Source organism: Anguilla rostrata, chromosome 13, assembly GCF_018555375.3.
Source record: "Anguilla rostrata isolate EN2019 chromosome 13, ASM1855537v3, whole genome shotgun sequence".
Taxonomy (NCBI): domain Eukaryota; kingdom Metazoa; phylum Chordata; class Actinopteri; order Anguilliformes; family Anguillidae; genus Anguilla; species Anguilla rostrata.
The window spans coordinates 33,253,819-33,278,584 of record NC_057945.1 but is presented as its reverse complement, the minus strand read 5'-3'; the positions used below and the strand labels follow the sequence as shown (position 1 = coordinate 33,278,584).

Here is a 24,766-nt window from a genome sequence, read left to right as displayed (position 1 = left end):
CATTGTGGTTTTCTTTTTGGTTTTGTTTTGCATTTGAAGCTGAAATTGGACGTCACAGGTAAAGTAATTGAACCACATCTTAGCTATTTGCTGTTTGAGACCAATTGGAGTGAGCCAAACCTTTGTATGAAAGCAGACATTTTTTAAATTGAGGAATTTGATGAAGAAAGCTATTTGAAAGAGTTGTTGAAGCTTTTTTTTTGTTGAAACACTAAAATGCATTTGTATCGTGCAGTGCAATGGTATTTTAGAGCTTTCGGCTGCCAATTTAAAAATGTCATATACTGTCAGCGTACGCTAAAGTCTTCTTGTGTTGATTCACTGGTATTTGTTATGCATCTATCATAATTTATAGCCAATAATTAAACCTTAAACTATTGTAAAAAGCAATTTTCATTTTTTTATGAATGTGTTTTTTGTGCTTATCATTTTATGCCATTCAGTTTACTTGTATTAAATCATAAATTCTTATCATGGCTGTGCTTTGTTTACACAAATATAATGTTAATCAAAGTAGGAATATCAATCACATTTTATTTTGTTGAAACTAACACTTTTAGTGCCATTTGGAGTCTGTTCTTATTTGCATCCAAGTTTATGTTTTGCACCCAGTTCTTTCCGTCTAAAAGATTTTTTCTGATACAAAAACAGTTGTGACAACAAGACCCAAACATTTATGCTCAGACCGAATGAAGTAATATATAAACTTGATTTACCCAAGAGCTGTTGGCACCCTGGTGACACATTTTATGGCATAAAAGATTTACTTGTAAACCTGTGGGACATCATGTTTCTTAAGAATGAGCTGACCTTCCTTTCTCACTATGTGCTTGGTTTTTTTTATGAATTTGTTGTTAAATTGTTCTGCCTGTTTACTTGCATTATGCTACACTTTATCAGAGTCTGTAAGGGGGATTATGGAACCAAGTGGCTAACGGAACAGTTGAAATGATTTTATCTAAAATTTGATATCTATGATACTAGCTTAATTGCAGATATGCAAATATTCATTAAAAAGCAGCAAATGATTAGCTTTTTCTGCTTAAGGTCCTAGTGCGACAGAATTGTGTAATTTATTTTTTACAGCATGGGAATACATTTATACAGTGTTTCATATGTATAAAATGTGCGTACTGATTTACGTGTGTATACGGTTTGCTGGTGCAACGTATCGGCGCGTTGTGTGTCAGGTGACTTCCATTTCCTCTATCGCAGTTCCTCAGTTATGGATTCATTCTAACGGTCTCGGTCCTCTGTCCTCCTGTTCCTCTCCCTCAGATGTTTACTAGGCATCAGGGTGTCTCCTGTGGGTTACACACGTCTGTGAATCATGAAATTAATTGGACGGTCATGGCATCACTTGCAATGACTATGAAGTATTTTTGTTCCGTAAAAAAACGCCAAGTTTATCTATTATTCATGATGACCTTTGATGTTTTTACATATTTTTGCAAGCACAGTTTTTGAATTGTACTCCCATATTGCGTAGACTAGCGCCTGTGTTAGCCCTTCACTTTCAGTAAAATAGTCAGTAACGAAAAACACAGCTTTTCACTGACTGGGAAGAGTTAACTGTGTGCCACCAAGGTATTATCAGATTGTTTGCGCTCTTGCGATTTGATGGCGGGAAACCGAACAGGAAGATATTTCAGTAGCATGACTTATACCCTCCTCTCCATGTGACCCTTTGTTGCCTTTACTTTTGCTCCTGTTTTTCACGTTACAAACTTTGTTTGAAAAGCACCTGTTCCGACTAACGTTGAATAGATCAGCGGTAAGAATTTATTTCGGTAGGTACTGAGCCTGGGTACATGATTATAGTAAATATGTGTACATTTCATTGTTTATTTTATTTGTAGTTTTTTTTTTTTTTTTTTGATGGGATCTTGTATATAGTGACTTAAAAACCAAAAGGACTTTGTAAGTGTTCTGCAGACTAATTGTGGCTTACCGTGTCCGGACGGCGTCCTGTTATGTTTGCAGGTTGGGAAGGGGCGGATCTGCTGGTAGGGGGGGGGGGGGGAGTGCGCGAACGCGCGTCTCGGGCGAGTGCATGTCAGACAGATCCCCAGTCGGATGTAACGATGTGTAAAAACGTGCTCTCCGCGCTCTCCGTCACAGCGCGCTGGGCTCACTGACTCTCAGAGCCTCTGCTACTCATTCCTAGCCCTGCAGGCCTGCAGCCAGGAGGGCAGCTGTTCAGAATTAGCATTTTAAAGCACAGATATTTAAAATTCAAAAGTACACTTTGGGTTTTACACTGATCATTTCCAATCAAAATGCAAACTGCAAAAATCCTGTAAAGATCAATATTTTTATTATTATTAGTCGTAGTAGTAGTAGATGTACTTGTAGTAGTGCTATTAGTAGTAGCAGTATTAGTCTGGCATTTTATGTTACTGAAATTTTAGCTTTCTTTGAACAGCCATCTCTCATTGGCCCTTTATAGTCCTCTCATGCAATCTGGAGCTTTGGAAAGAGTTGTAAACGCAGGTATAAATTGTGCAGCTTTTGCATCTCTTAACAGCAGATTTCCTGCAGCACCCTGCAAAAAAAAGGATAAAACTGCCAGGAGGGACCTTGGTGCCCTCAGGGTGAAAGACTGAGTAGCTCTGGCTGGTGAATTTCCGATAATGCAACGAGGCACGTCCCTGCAGTTAGGTTATGACAGTTGTGAATCGGCCATGATTTTTTTTTTTGGCAAGTTTGTTACCGAATGCTTTGTTCTTTCTGGGACGCTTGGGAACCCTGACCTCTGTGAAACTCTTCGGTTGGTTAGCCATGTGTCATTTTGTCTGCCCTTCAAAACAAAATTCAATGTCAACACAGTGAACAAGAACTACAGTTGTTTTCCCTCTTGGGCTGTTTTCAGTAGATTTTACTTTTTTGGTGTGTCTGCACTGCAGTGTAGTGTAGTGCAGTACTTGTGTGGAGTTCATACCATGCATGTTCTGGGGGGGCCGGATTGCTGGGGAGGAAGCAATTGTTCACTGTTAGCATAACTGACTTTTCTTTAGCTGAGGGTGCCATCAAGAATTTAATGTGGCTTTACACTGCAAAACAATAATTCAGACAGTCTCGAAGCAACGTCAACTTTTGTTCCAGAAGTGTTTTTCTCCTCTGCAGTATTCCATTCTGACTTTTCAAAACGGTCTTTGTAGTTAATTTTATAAATTTTTTTATTGTTGATTTCTAGAGAGCATGTCATTTTTTCTTATATAAAGGGTCAAGGGTTTACCAACCCCCAAAACAGCCGGTGGATTTCTCCAGTATGTGCCACTCTGGAAATTAAAACATTGGGGGGCCATGTACTTTACGGAAGGGTCGTAGATACCTCCTTAATTTTCCACTGTTCTTTATCACATGCTAATATCATGGAGCTCTTTTCGACCATGAACCATAGCATGTAATGTCAGTGACAAACATATTACGCAGTAGTTTCCCTCAAGATAAAAAGAACATGTATTTGCAATTTTTCTTAAATATGTACAAGAAATGGCTGTTCCTTTCTTTTTTTTATTTGAATTATTTTTGTTTTAAAAAATAACTTTGTAAAAAGTTGTCAATGGTCTGATATAACAAGAGAACTTGAGTGTTTCTGTAATACAAATTTGAAGAAAAAGAGTAAAATATACAAGCCAATTTATTTTAACTCCTGTTTATATTATATTGTCCTGCCAGTGATAACTGTACTGTTGCTATTGGTATCTTGAAATAATTTAAGAGGATAAATAAACAATTTACAACACAATAAATCTAGTTGCCGTTCTTCATTCCCCTGATTACGTATTTCATTCATAAAAGGAACCAAATTAAACCCATGTCAGCTCAAAATATTTTGAGACTTCTTGGAACTGCGATTTGCATACATTTAATAGACCAATGTATTAGTCATAGACTAAATTAGGAGAAATCTTAATTCAGGGTGATTTGTATAACTCAAATTTTAAAATATTACATAGCACTCACACCCATACTGTTGTCTTGGAATTACAACAGTAAGGGAAAAAATTAAACTGCACTTTATAGAGATTTATTTGTAATTGCTGCATAAAGGTCCAACGTTTTAGCTTATGCCTTTGTCAGGGGCATTGTGCATTATATCCATCATTAATATTAAAGGTACGTGAAATGCACATTTTGCTGCCAATTCTTACTCATATTTTCAAAAATATTTTAGTATACAAATAATTAAGCTAAATGTCTTTGGAGCCGTTTAAATAGTCTTTATTCCTGAGATGTTGAAGGTATTGACTGGCTATATCCGGTTTTAAAAGGTCACGGAACTAATTTTTCACGTGTAATTTGCAATTACATTTTAAAAGTTCAGACAATATATCAAGCATGTGATGTGGCCTTCTGAGGCCAGAACAATTGTGCATCTGTAGAGTAGTAATTATAAGAAGCTGATCTGCACTGTGGTAGATAGACCCTTAAAAGGTGAAGTGAAGGTGTTGCTAAAATTGGATGCGTGCGTTTCCATGGGGTATAACTGTACATTCATAAATAGGAATTAACGGCAAGCCGGCCTCACGTGGCATTGGCTCCCTATCCCTTTATCTAGATGTACTTCCTATTTTCAAACAGCAGGGGGCAGAAGCGGATCAGACAGAGGCAAGCTTGGCTACTGCACTGATTAGGCTTGAACTTGTAAAAAAAAAAAAAAAAAAAAATGATGTCCAAATGTTTTTTCCTCTAAATTCTCTCCTCTTCTTCTCACAATTGGTGCATTGTGTTCTTGAGAAATTATGTTTCTCAAATTTGTAAACCGACTACATGCGTTGTTTTGATGCAATGTGTTTATAAATAATGAAAATGGAATAATAAGAGTAGCCACATTATAGAAAATCACAATTTAAGCTTTTATCAATATTAGTCATTCTTGCATTCTGGAAATTATCTGACAAGGCAATAGCAGTGTAAAATGTGGAAATAATATTGCATGCAAATTGGGCATGTGAAAAGCAAGAAAGGCAAATTGCATTCGTTTATCTCATTTGGTGAACTATTGTACAAGCTGTGTATATTCTGATGAAGTAATGAAAGCTGGAAGAAACAAAATGGTTTTTGTCTGTCGTTGCTATTTAAACTATTTGTTATACAGCATAAATGCAAAATATAATAATAATAATTATTATTATTGTGGTTATTATTAAGAAGAAGAAGAAGAAGAATTATGAATAATAATAATAATTATAATAATAATATTATTATTGAGTGCAGACTGAGTGTTTCCCATACAGGGGTGGAATGAAGAGCCTGTTGTCCTCTCCACAGCCCAGAGGTGAACTGGTTCATTAAGTGAGAATTTCAGCATTGAGGAAGCGGCTCACCTCCCATCACCAAACTCAATTAGAGAAAATACAGCTGCGGGCCGCAATTAAGGAGTCCAGTCATTCATCATTCTGCTGTGTTGTGCGCCACACCATGTTCGTTGCTGTGAGAAGACTCATGCAGCGATATTACTTTTGAGTCTCGAGGGCAGAAAGTGGTTATGTGATTGCTTTTCAAAGAGCAGAATATCAGGCAATTAGTAGAGTTTAGCACCACATTTAAGCCAATTAATAGCAAAACTGCCGTGTGGGTGTAGCTTGAGACACACTATCCTGCAGTGTTGCGTGTCACCTACTGTGCGGAGTGAGTTAGGGGCCTAAGAGGAGATTTAAAAACAAAATCAATACATCCCATCAACCATCCCAAATGCTCAGAATTGGTTGTTCAGGTCCGTGATCGTTTTGGCATTTCTGTAGGACAACCAAGTCAAATGTCATGTTCTTTGCAGGGTAGACACTAAAATGAAACGACCTCAATGTGGAATTAAAGGTGAAAGAAAGCAATATGGAGGAAGTTATAGAAACCTGGGGCAAATTTCAATATGAGATTGATATATGCACCGAATTTAAAATTTCAAGCCTACCTAAGTCAAACGGGGTTTGAAATCGAACCTTTCAAGTTCATAATTTCCTTTGTGTGGCACAGTGCCATCTCCTGGGCATTTTGCATAATTTTTGCTGTGTAGGAGTGCTTGGGCCATCTTACCAAAAATTACACATTACGTGTGTGGATAGGATTTATTGTAATGTTTTGCTAAATGTATATAATAATAATAATAATAATAATAATGATAATAGTTTTTGGTGTTCATAATTCATAATTGTGGTGCCAGGACTTGTTGGACATGTGCCTGGAACCCATGGACAGAGTCACAGTCAGCCATCCCTTTCAGGTCAATTTGTTTACTTCAGAGAGCCGGGGGCTTGCTGTCGGGAGGTTACCATGGTGACCGGGAAATTCACAGCGATCCTCAGCCTCGTCGTGCCCCCGCCCCCAAACCCTCCCTCCCTCCCTCCGTCCCGTATTCCCACCAAAACAAGACGCACATTGTCCGAGCCACGGATCCCACGCAGAGGGGAAGCGAACGCTGCGTTCATGTGTCAGAATGGGGGGGGGGTGTCCGAGGGGGGCCTGCAGCTTTCTGGTCGTATTAGCCTGCATTGACTGAGCTGCCCAGTTGGGGGGCCTTCTTTGTGGAGCAAATCAGTCAAATTAAGCACACAGACGCACGCACATATTCACATCGCACATTCACACAGACACAGACATATCGCATACACATACACCAATTGCACACACGTTAACATGTGCATCCACACACTACAGATGCACACAAGTACATCGCACTCACATACACGCAGACACACCTATATACACGCACATCCGGGATGCAAATGTATATAACACGATCGCGTGTGTACATTGCACAATAGGGGCATCACACAAACATGGCTGGAGCAAATGGGCAAGTAGGCCCTCTATCCAAGACAGAGAGAGGGAGAGGAGGGAATCACAGAGAAGCAGAGGATGGAAGCACAGAGAGAGAGGAGGGAAGCACAGAGAGGGAAAGAAGGGAAGCACAGAGAAGCAATTACCTCTGACATGCTGAGCTGGTCCAGGACCGTGCTTTTCTTTTGTGCATCTTGTGCCGGTCTGCTGGGGTAAGAGCAGAGTTTGTTTTGGCTGACAGACTCTTTTTCCCTACTAAGATGTACGGCAATCCCATTAAAGCAGGGGTGGGCAATTCCAGGGCCTGGGGGGCCAGTGTGTGCCAGCAGGTTTTTTTGTTTCCATCAATTACCCTGACTAAACGAGCCAATTGGCTGTATACACCAACACGGGTTCAGTCGTAGATTAGGTCACAGTAAAACATTTCATATAGGGACATGAGAACAGTTTCCGGCTGTCATTTGTGCGCTTATTAAGAAATGTAGCTAAAGGATGGCATAAGTGTTAATTGAATAATTATGGTCAGAAGATATGGCCCTTTTTTCACCCATCTTTCTGCTTTAAAGAGTGGGTTTGTACCCCTGTCTGCTGAAGGCTACTGCAGCAGAAGGGAGGGTCAGGCAAATAATGTCTCACCAAGGCGTTTGTGTAATAATCAGTGTGACAGGCTCAGGTTTACCAGTCTCAGTGCATCTGTGCGCTTCTGAGGTCTAGAGAAGATGATGGAAAATACTTTAAGGCCAGGGGACCAGGAGGTTTAAAGGCTGAATCCCATTCTCTGGACTTGCGGACTGAAAGGCACATTCCCGTCAAGTCCACAAGGGCTTAAGCCTGACCTGAAGGCTGTCCCTGCCCCATTGTCAAAACAGCTTTTTTTGTGAGGGCTCCTGTGTGGACTTTTTGCTCCCTTTACCTATCCTTTTGTTAAGTCAGCATCATTTCAAACTTAGACCGAGGAAATCATCAAATTTCAGTTCAGGTCAATGACTTGGGAAGTACCTGGCATTTCTTCCCCCCCTTTTGTTTGTAAGCAAGAAGTGTGATTTGTGTATAAAAACTGCAAAAACATCCTCTTTTCTTCCGTGAAGGACCAAACTGATTAAATGCACCAGCCAATGCATTTCACTCGCATTAGTTACTAGCGGCAGCTGCTCGCTATTTTTTCTGAAACTTCAAACACTTGTTAGGCTACTATTAAGATTGTTGCGCATGTTATTTCAATCATTTCCCACTGCCGCAGATGAGTTAATACTGGTTAATATTTAATAAACAAATGTTTGCATAACGTTCGATCCTTGAATTTTTGCCCCTTTTTTTTGTTTTCCGTGACTGCTCCATTAGCCAAAATTTTCCCTGACAGATATGCCCAGCCTTATTCATGCTGTGATTTTATGACACTGCATGACCCTGCAATAAAAAGACAACATATTTCCTTTCTTCTCACTCGCCCCCACTCATGTCATTTTTCTTTCAAAAGAATTCCCTGTTCTGTAAAACATTCTTATAAACACTTGTCAGCGCGCCCCCTGACAATTTATAGTTCCTACGTGCCTGGTTCATGTGGTGGATGACTCACATCTTCCTCTGTTGTCGTATGAATTTGAGTACGGTTGCGTCTTCGTCCCTCAGTAACGCGTCACGTATTGGGAAATGTCAGAAGTATTGTGCAATTTCACCCTTTGTACCGGCTACCCCTCAAGCCCTTGTCAATTCGGGGACTCACCCGTCCCCGGAGGTATGCCGTTGAAGTCGTTGAGTACGTAGGCCGCGAGTCCAGAGGGCTTCGTTTTTTTGGGACTGGGCCAAACATGAGGCCCCACTCACTGAGCACTACAGATAGCTTGTGCCAAACAAAGTGTTTCTCAATGCAGGTGGAAATGACGTTGACTGACCTCTTGAGTAGAAAACTTCAGTATGTCTGGTCTGACCATTGCCAACAAGCCGTTAACTTTGCCAGCGATCTTCATTCCTGGTCCTGGTTGGCTGCAGGGTCTGCTGGTTTTTGTTTTTGCCTAAATATTCATAACCAAATTCGGACCTGGCTTGACCAAGACTTGGCTTGGGTGAGGTTAGGAGAATTAACTGTGTAATTGACTGCTTTAATTGATCAATTAAGTGCCAAATAACAATGAAAACTAGAAGACCCTGCAGCCCAACAGGACTAGGAGTGAAGCTCACTGAAGCCCTCTTGTTTGGCTAAAAACCCAGGTTCAAAAAATGTAATTCCTCCCCAGTATTTTGTTCCAATCCCCTGGAATTTCTAATTAGCACAATTCAGCCAGGTAGATATAACTAATTAGTGAAATCAGCTGGCTGAGTTGATGGGTGAAAGAATGGCAGGACAATATCAATGATGATGTGTTTTCTCGCGTATGTGACCATGACAGACACATTCAAATTCCTAGGCACCCACAGCAGCAGGTGCCTGAAATGGGACATTCACAAGGCCACATTATCAAGCAGACTCATTATTTTCTTATGGGCGGGGCTGTTACACTGCAAGGGTCGTGAGCATGGAGGTTTTCCCCCTTCTCCTGTGCTGATTAGGAACCATCCACACCTGTGGTAATTGCGAAAACTCCTACACCTGTGCTAAATGGGAGTGGCCCTTACTTGGTCTTCTGAAGTCTATAAATATGCATCCATTGCTTGCTTCCAGGAGTCTGTCTCCTTGTTACTCTGCTGGTTGGCTTACAGAAGTTGGGTTTGGTTTGGTTTGGTTATTTTGTTGAACCCTGCTTTTGACGACTTTGTGTTTTTGGGTTTGTTTGTTGTGTTTGCAGGCCGGTTGGGAATGTTTCAGATATGCTTTCCCTTTGTGGGGAGACCTGAACTCCCCCCTTTTCCCCTCCTCTGGGATTAGTCCTATGAGCATTGCTTTATGGGGTGTTTTTATTTATTTATTTTTACGTTTTGCTTTTAAATTTGTTTTCAATTTGCCAATTACCTCCCGTTCCCCTTGTTCGATCAACAGAGACTGAACTGTGATGCGGGGATTATGGATTCAGCTCAGATTCACACCCTTGTGAGTGTATCCTTTACTGTCTGGGTGGCTGTTCACTCACCACCACCCCCACCCCACTTTCTAAACCGGTGCTTTCAGTGACATTAAAATGCTGCATGTGGGGAATGCCTAATCACCGCCCCCCCTCCTGCCCCCAAAACCCAAAACTGAATACTGTCCTTTTATTTGTGCCAGATGTGGCCAGTGCTCCCTCTTTCTACTGAATGCTGAAGCTTGGCCTGTGTTCTCCATTATCCACTCCATTATGAACTGAAGAAACCGCCCCCCCCATCCTCTACAAATGGTAAAGACTGCTTCGCTTATTCTGATGTCACTGTCTGTTCATGAGCTTCTGCTGCATTGCATAGGACTGCTTTCATAGGTCCTGTGGAGCCCAAGTGCCAGGTGGTCATTTTTCTAAAATATAGCCATTGAGCAAGTTATTAAACATGGCAGATGGCTTACAAAGGCTGCCACTATAAAGGGAATCGGCCAATTTGTATTGTACCATGGACTTCTAATTTCAGACTGATTGACCTTGTAATTGTTTTCAGGCTCGTTGTAAGATTTCGTTAACGCTTTGAAAAGCTGCGAGCGCACGCAAAAGCAAGCGTCCGAGTCGGGGACAAAACGGTTGGTTGCTGTGGAAACCGGGCTAGGTTTTTTTTTCCCTCTGGCTTGGCGTCTTTGAAGTAAACTTGAACGTGATGGTAGCCTGGCAACCCCATTCCAGTCCCGGGACATTGATATTCAGTGCGGGGGTTCGCATTTGGGAGGGAGGAACAATGGTGTCCTTATGAATATGTGCCCGTTTCTGTCCAAAGTGGGTGGACAAAAATGTCCATGCCTAAAACTGGGACATTCAACACTGGCCAGCCACAACATTTTAGAGTCTGAAGGAACTTCATCTTCGAGCTGTTATTTAGACCTTCCTATAAACCCTGTTTATGTGTACAGTGAGAGGGGATAGGGATTGAGTAACGACTGTTGGCATTAAATCATAAATTCATGTTTTTCAAGCAAGTTCCTGTACAATTGCTCTCTGAGGGAAATGTGTGAAGCCAATAATTTACAAACATTTTATTAGGAAGAACAAGCTTAAAAAATACCAAAAAAAAGGGCCATCACATGTACGTCATTTATTTATGGTAAAAAACAAAAAGATTTACATATTTATTTTACGTTAAAAAGTTTACACTGTTTGGGCATGGTTTATGGTTGACAAAGTTTCCAAACCTCGTGAGAACACCACCTGCTTATATGAACTCCAAAATAAAGAACAAAACTACATTGTTATTGATATAACAAACTCAAACTACACATGCATATCACTTACTGTAAATGCAAACAAATAAGTAGAACACTTAAGCATCTGCGTACATTTGAAGGCAATTTCAGGATTGTCCACAGTTAAAGGAATAATCCAGACTGAAACCAGTTTCAGATTTAGAGATCTTCAGCATGCAGTTCACCAATTATAAGTCCTCCAAAACATGCCACTCTTTGGTTGCCATGATGACAGTTTTTTTTTGTTTTGTTTTTTTTTTTTAAATATTTTTGCAGAGATTGACCTTTTAAGTCACATTACCCATATGAAGGGATAAAATAAGATTTGCAGAACAACCTCAATTGTAGATTATTTCTAAAACAACTTGCTATGTTTCCAAATAAAATGCATATTTCTACGTATCAGTGCTTAAGTCTCCATTAACTGTCGACCATCTAACCATAGATGACCAACTGTAATTTGGTACAGTAAGGACTCAACTTTGAATATCAAGTTGAATTGCAGGCGCTAAGTTTTTCCTGCTTTTACTGCTCATACTTCGATGTGGAAAAAAAGGAAAGGTAACACCTCTAAAGAATACCCTACTTAAAATTGAGTAAAACACCTTACTCGATACACGACTACAGGACGTTCCATGCTTTTGTGACAGTGTAGGAAGTTTCATAAATCACTTCCCAAAGAGCAATGCAGTCAGACATCGGGAATCACAGTTCAATGACTAATATAGGCCTGATAACCCAGCGAAGCCAAGGCTTGATATTCACTGTCTCCAATGAGTCACGTGATCATAATCAGAAATGAAGTGCTGCATTTAGGTTGACAGCAGAGCTGATTTGTAGCAAAGGCTGGAGATTTGTATGGATTTCCAGCAGATTATCAGTAGCATTAATTATGACTGTCTGTTGTTGATAGGATCACAGAAAATACTGTTGCTTAAAAATAAAAGTACTACGGTGCGAAACCAAGCTAAGCGTATGTTAGGCTAGGTGAAGCTAGGCAATCTATAGTACATGTCACAGATACTATGATTGACTTCTAGAGTGAGAGGGATGCGCAGCAGCCAAAAAGAGCAAAAACTATGTTTACACTTCTAATTCCAAGAGATGACACAATTTTTTCCCCAACACATCAGATTCAGATCTGTTTGATTGCTCAATTGACAGATCCAGGTGGAATCTAATGTTTTTGATCCTGATTCGAGCTAAACCACAGTATGGGGCCTTTATCTCTTTCAGCTTCCCAGTGACTTGGATTTTGCACAGGGCGTTGCATTTTAAAACAAGAGCAGAAGATTCATGCTAAAACTGGAAGTGAGCAGTAAAAACACTCTGTTGTGCTGAGATCTTCATCAGCACAACAGAGCCTGGGGCCTTGATTGTAGTGCCAGTTAAAAAAATGAGAAGTCTGAAGGCAAAATTGAAATATCTACTGTTTATCCATTAATAATAGCTATGCACGATTTCCGATCATTTGCGCATGTATATAATATGAGAATGCAGCCACGGTGTACGCAGCAGGTCAAAACATAAAGACATACTCAGATTCCAACTGCAGTGTAAACATAAGTGGCAGTCCTTGTTTTTCCTTTACCATTGACAACCGGAGGATGTTACCAAACACATATTTCACAGCTAAGGTACTTGTTATCAGTATTTTTACAACATGAGATACAGAAAACACCAAACAGGACATGAGTAAAGCAGTCAAGCAGTCCTGTGGCGCTCTTAAACCTCACTGCTTGGGTTTCTAGCTTTTGACTTCCTTATTGTAGCACAGTGTCATCAGAGCAAGGTCAAGGTCAAAGTCAAGGTCACACCTCAGCAGGGTGTGCCAATGGCTAAGGTCGATGAGTTGTTCCTGGCTTTGTCATAGAGGATGGAGGGGGATATTTGCGAGGCAGCGGCCTTGGGTTTGCCCCCCGCGGTGCAGCAGGTGGAGGACGGGGAGGACGAGGAGGTGGAGGCGGTGGTGGAGGAGCCCTCGTCCGACAGGCACTCCTCGCAGCAGCAACAGCAGCAGTCCATGAACGACTGGCCCAGGGACTTGCAGAGACAGAGCAGGAGCACGGGCGTGACCGCGGACCGGAAGAAGAGGAAGAACTGGTTGACGAGGGCCAGCAGGGCTTGGGTGGGGGGCGACACCTGGACGGAGGTGTAGGCCAGGGCGATGTTGCAGACGTTCTCCGGCAGCCCGCAGACGGCGTAGACCGCGGCCAGCGCCACCACGGTGCAGTTGAGCTGCCGGCCGCGCCTCTCCTCGTGCTTCTTCTGCTGAAGCTTCTTGGGCGAGGAACAGGCGGAGGCGGACGAGGAGGAAGATGATGATGATGATGACGATGGAAGTGGGCGGGGCTCCAGGCCGGCGCCATCGCCGCCGATGCGGCGGGTGACCAGCTGGCAGGAGAGGGTGAAGAGCAGCGGCAGGCAGAAGTAGCAGCCGAAGTACCACCACATGCGGGCGTCGTGGTAGGTGTGCACCAGCGAGTAGATGGACTCGGGCAGGCTGGCGGACGGCCTCATGGAGCAGGACTCCACCACCACGCCCCCGGGCCCCCCGCCCGCATCCTGGCTGAGCTGCCACAGCAGCAGCTCCGGCACGGCCAGGATCATGGAGCCGATCCACACCACCGCCAGCTTGGCCAGGATGGACTGGCACTGCTCCACCTGCTGGGTCCTGGGTTCGAGGCTGGTGGCCGCATGGAAGCGGTCGATGCCCAGGGCACACAGGCTGAACGTGGTCACCCCCAGGGACGTCACCTGGATCATTTTTTTTTTTTTGGAGGGTTTGGGGGAAGAGAGAGTTACCCCACCTAGTGTGTCACATTCCCTTTAACACTGCAATCCCACAACACCATTACAAGACATTGCTGGGCAAAAGCCTGGTTTTTGCATTTACTTGCTATGGTTCTTTCCATATCTTTGAAAGGAAAAAATGTTCTTCACACTGTGACTTAATCCAGTAGTTTCTTAATGCCATTGTGTGTCATTAAAAAACCACTGAATTAAGACTCAGTGAGCAGACCGTTTATTCTTTTCATCGATTTCTCTGTTGAGGTTCTAGCACTCGTAAAAACAAAGAACTTTTCATTTGTTTGAGTTGAGCACGTTTTTCTGCCATTTTTCCATATCTTTCCACATCTCTCAATAATGATGTTAATGCTTGTGTTACTATAATGTCATTAATGTATTTCCTAGCTTTAGTCATTGTACTGTAATTTATAGGCGAAATGAATTCTGGGACCTGATTTAGCCTCCAACCCTGAATTTTGAGCAGCACAGCTCCTTTTTGAAAACAGAAGAGTGCAGTTGGTCACAAAGATACATGCCTCTAGGTGAAACAGTCCAAACGCATCTTTAACTGAACCAAAAATCAGACAAGCACCGTGTCTTTTGCACCCTTCTTCTGAGGCAGAGTGCTTCCGTCGTGATTACACTGCTTGAAATTATTCCAGATGTTCATATATATATATATATATATATATATACATATAATATACAATATATATATATATATATAATATATATATATATATATATATATATATATATATATATATATATATATATACATATATTCTAATTCAGACTTTTCGTATTTCATCTGGGTTTACACCCGGAATTTATTTACTTTATTTTATTTTTTTTGCATAAGCTCTGTAAGTACACACAACGTTCTCAATCTCAAATATTCTCTACACATGTCCACACCACAACTCCGTTGATATCCTCACCCTAGTCCCCAATATGCCTACAAGGAGTAAGAAAACTCACAGGCCAAGGCGAGCTTGATCAGCCAGCACTAAGCACTAAATTAAACTCGCCCAAAACTCATACTGGATAACGTACCACTATTAGAGGTTACAGTGCACTGATTATTAAATATCTAAATGACAAGTAGGCCCAGTGGTAATATATACATTTTTCACTTGACCATGCATAGCCAATCCGTCTATGCAGCAGGGTTAATTATAAAATTCGTGCCATAATCATTTCATTATAAATAATTTCAAAAGATTGTGATGGATACCGATTAATGGGAAACCATGGCACGACTCGTATGTTTAGCGCACTCCTCGTGCGCAAAGAAGCCCGGAAGCCATAATAGGTTAATTAGAACTCACCTCCAGGAAGGGAACGATCCGGCACGAAACATCCCCCAGAAGCCTTTTCTTGGTTATTTCGTTAAAGACGACCACGGGCAAACAGAAGAAAAGCACCAAGAAGTCCCAGAATGCAAGACCGGCCAGGATAGAGTTCCACGCGCTTTTCATGTAGTAGTTATGCCACACGATGCACATGACAGCCAGATTGCCGGTGATGCCCACGGCGAACACTATCAGGGACAGAAGCATCACAGCATAGGCGCTATAGGAGCCGTCCGTGACAGGGTACAGGGGGTTGTAGATGCCAGGTGCACCCTTCTCCGCTGATCTGTTGTTCCCTGCGCCGTCCACCCTAAGAAAAACATTGGTAGTACCACTGCCTCTGTCCAGCAAAAAGGTCGAGTTCGAGCGCTGGACAGATTTGGGTGTTGTGATGTAATCATTTGAGTCGTAAGGCCCGTGGTGCCTGTGGCCATGGTGATCACGTTGTTTGGTGCTGCCATCGCTTGCACCCCGCGGTACTCTCTTGTGTCTCCAGTCTTTGGACCCATCATCACTTTGGATTAAATTAACCTCCGCACTAAGCCCATGCATCTCCTTTAATGTGGCGCGGTCAAAAATCCTGGGTGTCGTTTCGGCAGATCTGATTTGCACATCCTGTGGCCCGTTTAATTGAAAGACGTTTTTTGGCTCCGAAGCACCTAAAAGCAGCATAAAAGTAAATAAAGAAATCATTTTCAGTGTGATAATCTCGATTTATTTTTAAGTAAATTATGCTGATCCAGTCACTATTCGATCGGTTTAAATGAAGATGTTAATCGCCTTAGAAGTGTTACCAACAGGACGGGTAAAAAAAAGAAAGATGGGAAAAACTCGATTCGCTTGCGTGAAATTAATGCCCAAGTTTTGCGCGTCCCTAAAAGCTCCAGATCTTCCCCCATTGGCTGGTAAATCAGGGCGTCACGTCAGTCAGAACGCCGTTAAATGAGTGAAGCATGGCTTGTCCTTCTAAAGAAAAAGGGGTCTGATGTTGGATTTCTGATAACTTCATCCCAGACGTATTTTGCCATCTGCTGGTCAATTAAATAACAAGCCTTCACAAACTTTTTATTGTCAACACAAAAGTATGATCGTGGTCTCAGCGTGTTAATGACAAATCAAATATATTAAGGAATTATTGTTGAATTATTTAGTACCATGTTGACAGTAAATCTTTATAAAGATATAATATTTGGTCAGGTTCACTCAATGCTTTGAATAATTTTTTTTATAGACCATATTTACGCACACGCATACAGTAGATCAAATACCACAAAACCACGACAACAAATGCTTGGTGCTGCATTGATAATAGCATTTCATATTCCTGGGAATCGAGTGGTTTCACACTGCTTTATGGATTTTTAGAGTGGCAATTGCTGTCTTGCTGCGAGTCACTCCTGCCACCCCAAGCCTCAGCTGACACGGTGAACATGGATGAAACTGAATGGCCTGGTCTGTACACGTTTGGCAGCGGCACTGGCCTGTGCCCTTGACAGTGCCAATTCTAACTACTTCCACCAACAATAGGTCTTCAGGCTCTATTATATTAAGCCACCATGTGGATCTGCATCTTAGAATATCCTGAGCACACTCATACCTATGGGCAATTTAGAGTCTCCGATTAGCCTAATTGCCTGTCTTTGGACTGTGGGAGGAAACCGGAGTACCCGGAGGCCCCAAGCCGAGATTCGAACCCACAGCCTTTTTGCTGTGAGGCGACGGTGCTACCCACTGCACCACCGTTCCGCCCAGCATGAGTAAATGACATATTGGGTCTGCTCAAAAAGAGCAAAACTAGCCTACCTATACAGCAGGTTTGTTTTATTATTTTTTATATATATGTTATGGTCTTGTGATAGATTGGTGGCCTGTCCAGGGTGTATTCCTGCCTCTCGCCCAGTGCATGCTGGGATAGGCTCCAGCACCCCTGCGACCCTGCCCAGGATAAGTGGGTATAGATAATGGATGGATGGATGTCATGGTCTTGTCATTTCATTTTTGAGTTATATAAGATATATGTACACTGCCCTCCAAAAATTATAAAGATGAGCAAAGAAATGTATAAAGAACAGGAAGTATGGAAAATTCTATTCTTTCTTTAACACTATAATTTCTTGGAGAAAACAAATTTGTTTAACAAGCAATATGTTGTCAAAAGATAATGTTTTTTAAAAAGTTATTTACATTAACCTTTTGAGAACCGGAATTGTGCCAATGAAAGTCAAGGTCTTCCTTGGCTTACCAGGCTCTTTGTGATTTCTAAGTTCACCAGTGCTATCTTTCTTCTTAGTAATGTTCCTAACAGTTGATTTTGGTTAGCCTAAGGTTTGGCTTATGTCTCTGTTTATAAAAAATGCTGTAATTTCTACATGGTGAAACCAAAATATATTTTAAAAATACCCTTAAATAAAAGCTGAGAATGCACTTTAACCACATGCAAATTGTTTGATTGCAAATCTAAAATTGTGGAATACAGAGCCAAATCGATAATAAAAATATATGTCTTTGTCCGAAAAGTTATGCCAATCACTATAGATTATGAGCCAAAAACTGCTCTCTGTGATCCTGCTTGTTTTCATTGGTGTAAAATGCTGTGACACTATAAGGACAACCTGGTGCGAAACAACGTTCATTATATTATGACTTCAGACATGTTGAGTAATTTCCTGTTTATATTCCGGGTAAGTCCACATTCTAAATATAGCTTGAGTGTAAGTCTATGTGTGTGGGTGTGGGTGGGTGGGTGTGTGTGTGTGTGTGTGTGCGGGGGATGGGGCGGGGAGCTGGAATGCTTCAGACACATTGGACTTTCCAAATACTTTCCAAAGCGTGTTACTTGCGATGTCACAGTGGTTTCCATTTTTGAAGAGGCAAAGACGCACAATGTCCCCATAACAGCGAGTATTTTAGGCCCTTCTTTTGTAAATTAATTTTAAGGTGCTGCTGGGTGTCTTTAAAGTTGGGATGAGCATCCTGGGGACCGAAAGCCTGTTGTCTGATACTCGGTGAGCGATGTGTAGTCATTCAACATGAAAGTTACTCTGCTGCCTTTACGAGGAAGTGTCAGGCGAGGACATTTTACGGTCTGTTGAGCAGCTGGTCTGAATAGTGCCCTAGTTTTCAGCATACAGACACGCCCCCAAGATCAGGTAGCAGATCCTACATTACTGATTGTGGCTGGCTGGCAGCCCTGTATTAATTTTCTGCAGTGTGTTCGACTGACCAGGAGATTTTAGTTGCTGCCTGGTAGCAAACACTTTGGAGGAGACGGCATACTTGTCTGTCTTCAAATTGAATGGATAGAAATAAATGCATAATGTTAAATATTTATTTTTATCCAGTGGTAATTTATCCCGTTGCTTCACAGTGGAATAAAGCTTTCAGAATGCCCATCATAAATATGTTCAAAAACCAAAAAGCAAGAAATGAAATGAGTTATTTAAACAGTGTTCATCATCTCGCTGTACCGTCAGCCTTTCAAATTCCACTTTTGTTCTTGGTCCTTACAAATGATTAATTGTGTGGAAAAAATGCAAATAAATTAAAAAATGCAAGAGAAATTCGCCTGAGCCCATGGGGTGTTTCATGAAGAGTTAGCTGGATAAATGCACTGAGTGAACCCTCGAACCCTCCAAAATCGGGACCATGAACTGAAGTAAAAAGTGCTGTTCCGAGTGTTACTCAGAGTAGTTATCCAGCTAAGTCCGTGATCATGATTGTGAAACACCCGTCTACACTGCGGTCTTCAGATTCAGATATGCAACATCCATGCAGTGCACTGTTCTGTCAGTTTCAAGCACTGACCACAAGAGGGCAACAAAGGGCAATAATGTCCAATCTGTAACATTGGTTCATCATCAGAACAAAATTAGTTCCAAGCCTATTGGTGAAACCCAAACACCTGTGTGTACTGTACACAAAACAACCTCTCATAATTATCACCATTTACACTGATGTTTTGTGAGGGCAGCTATCAAAAGGGCCACTGGCAAGTGTATCATACACAGCTACTGTTTCACTGGGAGCAGGGTGTGTGTGTGGGCTCTCCTGTACATTTTCCCTTACTCAAAAACCTTCTCTATTAAATCAGCTCAGCTACTGAAAAATATAAAAAAGGCTTGATGTAGAGCAGGGGTTTACGACTTTTTCTGCCTATTTTCAATTCATTAAAACCACAAGCAATTCAGACCTGAGAAATGAGCTGAGGTGAATGAAATGCTTTCAGCAATCAATTACATGCTCAGTAAGACCAAAAACCAGCACACCCTGTGGCTCTCCAGGATTAGGGCTGCAGACCCCTGTGGTAGAGGATCAACTCCAAGGTTAAATACATTCCATTTCAGTTATTTTAGTGCAAAAATATTCAAAATTATTCCACAATTCGATTTAATCCATTTTGCAATGTGAAATACCAAGGGAAGGGGAGTTCTTCCCGCCATATTTAAAACAGTGCCCCCTGCAGGATAAAAAGTTAGGATGGAGTAACTCAGTCTTTCTAATCTGTTTCTTTTTTATTATAAAAGTTACATCCAGTGATGCAAAGCCGCAGCTTAATTAAAAAGATTGCATGAAGCGTAAAAACCTGACCCACAGGGAATGTGGACAAACCCACTTTGACGTGATTCGGTGCATGGAACAGGGCACTCTTTTCTTATCAGATTCCTGACATCATTGTCACGCTCGTCCAAATCTAGAACTAGCCCAACCTGATCCACTTAATCTCCTTGGACCTCTCATGCTCTCACACAGTGGCATGATCTCTGCCTAATGTTGCATGAATAAAAAACAATGAAAACGACCTGAAAACAATAAATTAATAAAAAATTCACTGGACTGAAATCATCCACAGAGACATAAGCACCAGAAATCTAATTTGATTTCATTGCTGGTTATGCATGCTAGCATTTCAGACATATAGCTGCAGTACATCCTTTTAGCAAGTGGTCATCCAAACAAATGTGCCTAGATAACTCAGAAGTACCATCATTACAACAAGCAATGTACTATAGATCAGGCAAGTCTTTGCCATCTATTTTAATGTCACCTTAGTATGCAACCAAACACTGCTGTCATGTTGTTTCTTCATGTTCCTTTTTTATTTATTTTTATTTTAATTCCCACGGCGTCCCACTGTCATTGTGAAACTGCCTTTCTGTTGGCATGCTAAACACTATCTTTTCTGTTTTTAGCAGTGCTGACTTGGACACCACGCAAGTCTAACACACTCAATCACCCACGCTGCTTCCGATGACATGTGATCCACAGATAGTGTACTCTGGTGTGTCGGTGTTATCTTTGTTTAATCAATGGCACCTTTATTCTGTTTGTTCATAAAAATAGCCCCATAGCATTTCAGTAATCCGTATAAAGATTCTGATGCACCATTGACATGTTACAAAAACACATTCCTCATTGATTATGAAGAAGAATTTGATCACATATACTTCAACTTCTCTGCTTCGACTGGTTTAATTATTTAACTGTTCCTACTCAACTTTAGTCCTTGGAGGCTGAAACCACAAGCTATTTGAACGTTTTGTAAACCATCAATGCTCTCAGGATAAGCAGGTGACAAGGGTTCAGACTAGATCAGTTGAAATTACACCAGGCATCTTGCCAGAACTGTGACCTGCATTTCGCCCTGTGTGCCATTCTACAGGCAGCAGTTTGCGGGAAAGATATTTTACGGTCATTCGAGAAGCAATGCTGCATCATGCTCACGCTCCATGGTCACAGCCCTATTGGCAAGCAAGCCTGTTTTAAGCCGGTTTTACCAGAAACTTTTTTTTATTTTTATTTTTTTACCATAAACAGACTGGACGAGAAAAGATTATCACGTCGTTCTTCCAGAGCCCTAAAGCCACTATGGGCTAATGAAATGATTATCATCTCTCCTGTCAGGCCGAACCGGATTGCTAACATTTGCCGTAAACATCTGGACGCTTCATTCTCTGAATATTCTCTGAAGACTTGCTAGCAGAAGTTACTGGAGTGGTTTACCAGAATAACCCGAAGGAACCCATTGTTTTGGAGGGGGAAGAGGGGGGGGTGCAAAGTGGTGCGCCTCCTCTGCCGTCTTTACCTGCAAAAATTCATGCCTACCGCCTGGAACAGGATATCGGGCCCTGTTGTCAGGCTCTGCGTGGAAAATGGGCGCATTATACAGGAATATACTAAACATGAAAATCATCAGAGCCTGCTTTTTTATTTTTTTTATTTTTTAAAACTCTGCAATGCAGAAATTTCAATAACGTTTTTTTATGGAGCACCCAGAGCTCCAAGGGCAGCTGTACTCAGCTGTTATATTAAGCAGCCTACACAGAGCACCCTCAAGACCACAGGGAGGGAAGGATGTACCGTAGAAGGGGCAGCATGAACTAGCACCCCCACATGCCGTCTTCCTCTTTAAAAATAGTTGAATGAGTAATTTATCTGCTGCATTGCTTGTAGGACAACAATGAACTACTTATCGAACCCTTATGTGAGTTGTCATATTGAAACTAGCGTTTTTCTGAAGGTTTTTAACCAGTTACAGTTAGTTAAGATTACAGATCGGATAAACCGTCAGTGTCATGCTCCACTCAATGACAAGCAGTGAAAGAATGGAGTTTCAAGCATAGTTTGGTATAAGTGATGCAATACAAACAGTTTTTTTATTCTTTTCATTTTTAAATATTTACAGATAGGCAACCAGGCCTGTGAATGGCAACCTCACAATCCAAATGTAAATATTGCACTTTCACATTTGCCTGACAGCCACTAGTGCATTGCGTTTGGTTGTCTCAAGAACATGCACGCAAATGCCTTATTCAACAGCGGACTATATATATATGAGCAGCTTTTTGCAGTGGTACCTAGTTTATTTGAAGCCTTATACTTGTCATTCCCTTCAACCCATAAAGTAATTTCCACCACACAGTAAGACATTCAATGCAAAATGATCTCTGACAAGTGTACATTTTGCTTTGATAGGCTATAGGTCATCTTTATTAGACTCATTTAACTCTTCACACTTAACGCTGACTTTACATTGCACATTTGTACTGTGAACCCCCTTGAGTTCCACCAAATTAAATATTGTGACACTTCAAGATGGCAAGACCACTTATTAGTAAGCCCACATGTCCCGTCTTTGGTGTCTTCTTACTCACAAATACACAGCTGACCCAGACTGTTACTGTCAAAGTGCTATTTAAATGGGAAGTAAATGCTCAAGTGTACTTAAGATGGGGACACAAATAAAATGCAAAAGTTTCCTGGATAATGTCTCAAATGAAACCGCCCCCCCCCCCCCCCCCCCCCCCCAAAAAAAAAACACCTTATCATCAGCTTCCAAAACTCAATTTTAATCCACTTGTATATACAATAGTTGTAGTGGCGATAAAATCTAGGTCAATAGGCGGTATTTTGCTTTGTAAAGCAACCCAGTGATCACACAGTTACAGGCAAGGCAAATATGCATTCAAAAGGAATCCACTTCCTATAAGAGGTAGCGGGGTTTTCACCAGATTACCTTTTTATGGAAAACATTTCCTCTTATGCTTTCGTGTCACTGCGACTCCAACCTGGTCTTGGTGAAAATAATGGCACAACTTTAAATTCCACTACAGTCATTTAAAATGATTTACAGACAGTTTATTATATTCATCTACATCATATGACCTCGTTATATTATGCTATTCATGTTTTCTAAGAATGTCACTCTTATCCAGAGTGCAATGCATCACATCCATTTATTTACCCGGACATGTGCCTGGGCAACTAATGTCAAACTGCTTGCCCTGTGGTAAGTAACTAAGCAGTGCACAGACAGCAGTTCTGTAAACATGCGAACTTCACATTCACCAACTATTGTCCACTTTCCCCCGAAACATCAAGTTCATATATTTTTTTTAAAAACTCTGAAACAAACTGCTTGCATTTTAAAGATGCCTTTATCCATCCGATCTGTTTACTACATTTCAATGTAAACACAAGCACTCCCAAAAATTATGGCAGCTCTGCGGAATCATAAAAGCATTGACGCTTTCTTCACATTGTTGAGAGATGAGCTCAGAACAACAAAGGAAGTGGCAGATACTGCCATTGTTTTTTCCTTGCGCATGGTTGGCTTTGCGGTGCACAGGTATTGGAAGTGTTTACTGGCAGTCTTTTGAATCTGACGTTAATTAATTGTACATGCGCCACACCTTTAACTGTATAAGCTCTAGCCCCGAAACTGCTGTGGCATCTTACGCGCGATATTGATCTCACGTAGCGCATGTTTACACCATGTCTCATCTGCGTTCGGCCACCACATTCTCATCCTTTGCTGAGTTTCATGGTCTAATTTTGCAATTACCCTTGAAATCAACAGTGCCAGCTTAAAACACTGTACAGATATGTATGAAGCATTAATAGCGATTTTAATGAAGTGTTAATAGCCACATTAAACTCTTCAATTTTAATCCAACATGAACGATATTGGAAAATGTGATATTGAGAAGGATCTTTGAATGGAAATTCCAGGTTACAGCAAATACCGTAACTCGTATACTCCCTGCCCATCTGGCCACCCGCTGTTTTGTTAGCTATTGTGGTTTATTAACCGGACTTTTCTAAACTGTATTCATTTATTGATAATGTATTAAGTCTGTACAATTATATGAGAGAGTGAGAGTGAGAGAGAGAAAAAAATCCATCCATCCATTACAGTATCTATACCCACTTATCCTGGGCAGGGTCGCGCAGGGTGCTGGAGCCTATCCCAGCATTCATTGGGCGAGAGGCAGCAACACACTCTGGACAGGCTGCTAATCTGTGGCAGACCTTTCTGGAAAAAAAACTGTACAATAAATGGCTTTCACTTTAACCTGGCATTCCTCTTTGACTGTCACTGCTGCACACTAGCACACGGCAGTTTTATCAGGCCAACATCAAACATCAAGAGCATCAGATACCTGAACCCTCATAATTTCATATGACAGGCACACATACATGGCAAGGGACACATCCGTTGACAAAGATGCACGCATCCGTATAGGATCACACGTTGCGGATTAGTTTGGGCCAGCCTACCTTTCTATGAAAAACCCTTTGCAAGGGAGGAGGAAAGGGAATGAAAACATTACTTTTGAATCAGAAAACCAAGATTTCATTAAAATAATCACTTACACTTGTATGTTTAAGCTGCTTTGTTCAGTTGCCACAGAAAGGAAGATACACCCCAGTTTAAGCAGGTTAGACAAAAAATGGCTCTCTGACAAAAGCACATATCATTTGTTTAAAAATCTAAATGATAGCAGTTCAGAGGCTAGATACACTAGGCTTTTACTTTTTTTTTTAACTTTATTTATTTATCTATTTATCATAAGCATGGGTACATTTGTCAGGAAAATCTTGTCTGTTGACTCATTGAATATTTTGACAAGCAGTGGACTTGGCATCCTGTCCAAAATAATTGCCAATAGAACTTTGTAGGAATGTCTATAACACACACCCAGCTTCCCAGTAGAGGAATCAAATTTGTTTTGAGAACAATGGCCATATGCTTGACCTAATTTATGAA

The 24,766-nt window shown here is 41.3% G+C and overlaps 1 protein-coding gene and 1 long non-coding RNA gene across 5 annotated transcripts in view; one reads left to right on the top strand and one right to left on the bottom strand.

Moving 5' to 3' along the window:
• Positions 1-9,417: 9,417 nt before the first annotated feature.
• LOC135237861 (uncharacterized) overlaps positions 9,418-24,766 on the top strand; it is a 43,418-nt gene continuing 28,069 nt past the window's right edge. For 2 of the 4 annotated variants that reach the window (XR_010324949.1, XR_010324947.1), the window contains exons 1-2: positions 9,435-9,808; positions 9,983-10,091. This is a non-coding gene — a long non-coding RNA (uncharacterized LOC135237861). Of the gene's footprint in view, positions 9,809-9,982; positions 11,000-24,766 lie in introns of those variants that run through there. The other 2 variants (XR_010324948.1, XR_010324946.1) reach the window with 2 other exon arrangements.
• Positions 11,340-16,167, bottom strand: gpr37l1a (G protein-coupled receptor 37 like 1a). Its single transcript, XM_064305381.1, has 2 exons — positions 15,196-16,167; positions 11,340-13,831 (listed from the first exon to the last, which is right to left on the bottom strand). The coding sequence occupies exons 1-2, from the start codon at positions 15,910-15,912 to the stop codon at positions 12,893-12,895; spliced, it is 1,656 nt and encodes a 551-aa protein (XP_064161451.1). The 5' UTR covers positions 15,913-16,167; the 3' UTR covers positions 11,340-12,892.